The 4,828-nt window shown below is 41.2% G+C and overlaps 1 protein-coding gene across 1 annotated transcript; it reads left to right on the forward strand.

Annotated features, from left to right (window-relative positions):
- The first annotated feature begins 314 nt into the window (after nucleotides 1-314).
- Nucleotides 315-2,459, forward strand: LOC311296825 (mRNA decay activator protein ZFP36). Its single transcript, XM_084418750.1, has 2 exons — nucleotides 315-464; nucleotides 569-2,459. Exons 1-2 carry the CDS (start codon nucleotides 432-434, stop codon nucleotides 1,493-1,495), a joined length of 960 nt encoding a protein of 319 aa, XP_084274876.1. The 5' UTR covers nucleotides 315-431; the 3' UTR covers nucleotides 1,496-2,459.
- The last annotated feature ends 2,369 nt before the right edge of the window (nucleotides 2,460-4,828 follow it).

The raw sequence follows: 4,828 nt of genomic DNA on the forward strand, positions 1-4,828 counted from the left end.
TTTCCAATTCATATTAATTTGATTTCGTCTCAAAGTGACAAGAAAAACATGCTGGAAAACAAAAGCAGTATCAGACAGTATCGTTCTCAACCAAATCGGGTCTATATGCCATGGGGAAATGTCTGTCGGGGCAGTTATCGCCACAGGTTACTGTAAATTAATCACACTACTCTCTTGTTTTGCCTGTCGGTGAAACTGAAACATTTTTTTGCAACTGGCTAAAAATACTCAAGCTGTGCTCTACGAGGCGACGTCGACAATCGGTGGGAGCGGCGTACGGGAATGATATCGCTCCGCCTACTGTTTTTATTTTTTTATTTTTGCTCTTGAATATATAAAGTCGCTGTAGCGACACAACGCAACCAGCACTCGTTCGCAGCTTCTGACGGCACATCATTCCTTTACAATAACAACAACAGCAACACTTGACTATGTCAGATACGCTTGGCGAAAGTCTCATGCGGGTAGGTTAAACTGAGTTTACGTGTGTTTTGTTTCTCTTTGGGGACCGTGGCATAATTGCCAAGCGTGTTTCATCCTCCTAATTCACATTGTTATTATTTTACAGAATCTCATCAACCTGGGTTTAGATGACCAGTTTCCACATGTATCCCGCCCTTTCTCGTCGAAGATCAGTTCCGAGCGGCTCATCGATGGCATCTGGCCGGCGGACGCCTGGAACGACAGGGCGCCCTGTAAACCCCAGTTAAAAGCAGACCGATCCATGAGTCTGACCGACACCTTGAACAGAATGAAGCCCAACGACGTCCCCCCACCACCCGGGTTTCCTCCCCTGGCAACCCTACCTTCGAACCGGTACAAGACCGAGCTATGCCGAAGCTTTCAGGAGCACGGCAGCTGCAAATACGGCACCAAGTGTCAGTTCGCCCACGGCGAGAGCGAGCTGCGAGGGCTTTTCCGCCACCCCAAATACAAGACTCAAGCCTGTCGCACTTTCTACCAGTTTGGATACTGTCCGTACGGAAGCCGCTGTCACTTCATCCACGAGAAAAACGCTGTGCTCGAGCTTGAGCAGAACCCGCGTCAACTGCGTCAAAGCGTCAGCTTCGCCGGCTTCACTCGCAGCAACTCCCCCCCGACTTTATACGAGCCCCTGAGCTTCACACGCGCGCCCTCTGTCTCGCCTCCTCCCGCCGATATCTTGTCCCCCGTCTTCAGCGACTCTTCCCGCGACATGTTCCCCTTCAGCCGTCACAGTAGCGGAGATATCCACAACAACGCGCCCTTCACGCCAGAGCCTCGGTCACGATGTGTCTGCGGACACGGAAATAACTCCCAGGGCTCCAGCAACGGGCTATACATGAAGGAAGAGCGAAACAAAGCCAACCTGTGCCGCTTTTCCTCAGAAGACTCGCTGTCAGACCGCGAAAGTTACAGCAGCACCGGCAGCTCGAGCGGCTCCGAGTCTCCCACCTTCGACGCCTCCACGGGGAAGCGCCTCACCGTTTTCGCGCGGATGTCTGTGTCTGACTAAGGACTTCCACCGCGATTCCTTCACAATCATTCAATCAGTCAAAAATAATGTGCAACGAGTCTTAATACTGTTAATTTATTATTATTGTCATTATTATTATTATTATTATATACTTGCTAAAGGAGATTATTTTGATACCAAGCTGCCCTCCAAAGCTTAAGTAGCCTAGGCATTGATTTTATAATGATGTATTATTATTGTCTGTGATATTGTCTTCCATTTGCTTTTGCTTTTCCTGCTTTTCAACGTTGTTTGGCAGTAAGCATTGCAGACAAGTGCCTTAAAATATCATAACCTATGCTAGTGGCATAAGCAGAGCTTGTGTCAAATATATATATATATGTGTACATATCATATAGCTATCCAGTGTGTGAATTTGGGGGATTGGCTTTTTTAAAAGAATTTCGGGTGTTTTTGAGAGGGGTCAGATCCCCCAAATAATTTGCACCCTGTGTATATAGCAACCAACAATGTGACAAACTTGAGAAAAATGACCATACATTCACTCACAAAGAATGCACTTTACAAATCTATACTGGGAGAATGTTTCCATGTAGCATTTTAACCAAAGCATTATGATGTTAGGTACCTGTTTTGTACAAGAAACCTAAGAAACAAACCTAAAAAAACAACAACAATATATTTATATTGGACAAGAGCTGTCAAGTTAATGTTTGACAACCCTGGTTGGGTCCTTACTCAAGGAAACTTGTCTTTTATCAGGGACTGTAACAGTACAGTATTTCTGTAGAGTAGTTTGCTTCATTTGCGATGTTTTTTGTAATTGTATAGACCTAACTAATATATTTATTAAGTATTTATTGAAGTTATAGCAATGTATTTTTTACTTATTTATCAACACGTGTCACGGCTTTTGAGAGAATTTAAGAAGCGTTGACACAAAATGATGGAAACGATTTCAATTGACCAAAATAATGTAATAAATGCAAATTGTGAAAAACAATTGTATTGTATTGTATTGTATTGTGTTGGAACTCCATGTCAGTTGCACCATACCACACAATCACAAGAATATACCAGCAAAGTGTTCCTCATAACTGCTTACATTTCAAAATCAGTTCATCATTTTGCTAAGAAAAATGCTGTTTTGTAAAGAGGAGCAGGATTAAGATCATATTTGGCATACACAGAGTTATTTCACACCACAACACATAACAGATCTGACCTGCATCTCCCAGACAACATGCACATAACAAAACAATGTCTGAAGCAATTGATGGCTGTCTTTAGAGATTAAAATCTGTCCTGTGTCGCAAATGAGGCCGTCAGCTTCTAGATCAGTGAGTTGGCCAGTTTACTGGAGTGCAAGATCTTATCACAGACCAATGACAGTATCATGCATTACATAAGCCTTAGCCTACGCATTGCCTCCTTTTTACGTTGAATGGTACTAAAGAATTAGGAACCCTTACTTTTGAAATGATTACGATATTGTTTGCTCTAACCCTTCCCCTTTATAACGCTTGATGCTTGTTTTACTGACCACAGCCTCACTAACACATGTTCATCAACCAGTCCAAACAACAAAACATCCCATTATGCAAACATCAGTTTATTGTGAAACCAGAATCAAATGACTTCAAATCATTTGCATGTAGTGCTTTTGATAATACATATTGTTTCGGAGCATACAACACTCACCCCACCCACCCTTACAAAACGTCAATGTATCAACTGGATTTGTTCATACTATGAAAGTCAATGGGGTCCAAAATTATATATTTGGACCCCAATGACTTTGACATGAGGTTGAATAAATTGAACCCCATTGAACAACATGAGGGTGAGTAAATGTTGACAGATTTTTTTTCTTTTGGGGTGAACTTTAAATCACCATCCATTGGTTTCACAGACAGGGCTTTAGACTAGTCCCGACTAAAATGCATGTTTGAGCTTTTAACTGAAAGAAACTTGCACTGACAAATCTTAAAATATGTCACTGCCCTGTTTTGTCCTAAGATGCACACCAGTAATTATTCATTTTTATTTGTATTTTTTTTTCTAAGGCACGTTCATAAAAGCTACTTAAATGTCCTAATTGAACTAAGGCCTAATCCTGGCTTACTCTAAGCCCTGTCTGAAACCAGGCCCATATCGACAATCTATGACACATATGTAAGTTCTTTGATATGTCTGTCACATTATCAAACTTAAGATTGAAATTTATCTTAGCTACTGCATTAAGTTTAGGCCATATTTAAAAAAATGCAAGTTTACAATGAAAAAACCTGCCCCTATAAAATTCATTTAATTTCAAGAAATAGGCCTGGTTTCACAGACAGGGCTTAGATTAAGACAGGATTAGGCCTCAGTTCAATTTGGACATTTAAGTAGCTTTTATAAATGTGCATTGGAAAAAAATATTACTGCATCTTGAGACAAAACAATGGCACTGACATATCTTAACATGTTAGTGCAAGTTGCTTTCAGTTAAAACAGCTCAATAAAGCATTTAAGTCTGGGAAACCTTGTCTGTGAAACTAGGGGATAGTATACAGTAGGTGGCTATTTTATTCTCTGTTTAGTATTTATATCGTGATACAGGATATATTAAATCTACTGTGTGAGTGGAGCTTTCATATGTACCGAACTTAGATATGGTGAAAGACCCCACCTCTGTGATCCACCCTTAATGTGTTGTAGTTCTGAGCTAAAAACACTGTGTGGTTTTCTCCTCCTCACACTTTTTGACTTATCTATCTCCTGATAAGGTTAAATATATACATAAAGACCACTATAACTCAAAATAAACATAACGGTGTCATGTGTGGGAAGATGGCACTTTAAGATATCACATGTCACACTTTGTCCCTAAATGAGGAAGTGTGGGCCCTGCCAATGCCACAGGAAAATCTGATCCAATTGACAAAAAAAAAAAAAAATACCCAGTACCCTTTCCACCCAGTAACAGTCTCTAGTTCTTTGGGTAAGTTACGGTTCAAATCGGTGGTGTAGAAGCCATTGTCACATTTAAGAGTCAAATGAACTTTATAGTCTATTACGCTACTCTCGTCTTCTCAGCCAGAACACACACACAGGATGTGTAACCATGACAACAGTGTCAGTCCAGTAAAAGCAAATAACCAGACGAACACACAAATGGCCTGTCTTCTCCTTCTCTCTTCTTTTCAATGTGCTTAGGACGCCATTGGTGCGCTTGACACAGCAAACAGTGGCAGCTGTTGTACAGCGCAGTAAAGCCTGGCCTGCAAATTGCAATAACAGTGAGTAGCTTGTGATTACCTCACTGTTTACTAATGCTTCTGTACTTTGACAGCTCCCTGGGTAGAAAAGAAGCTTATTTAACCAGCT

Source organism: Rutilus rutilus (assembly GCF_951802725.1).
Source record: "Rutilus rutilus genome assembly, chromosome: 9".
NCBI lineage: Eukaryota > Metazoa > Chordata > Actinopteri > Cypriniformes > Leuciscidae > Rutilus > Rutilus rutilus.

Bases quoted from the DNA above. Each gene is read 5' to 3' on its own strand.
- LOC311296825 (XM_084418750.1), top strand. From the start codon at position 432: ATGTCAGATACGCTTGGCGAAAGTCTCATGCGG. The intron at 465-568 runs GTAGGTTAAACT...ATTATTTTACAG, and splicing joins TTGGCGAAAGTCTCATGCGG to AATCTCATCAACCTGGGTTT.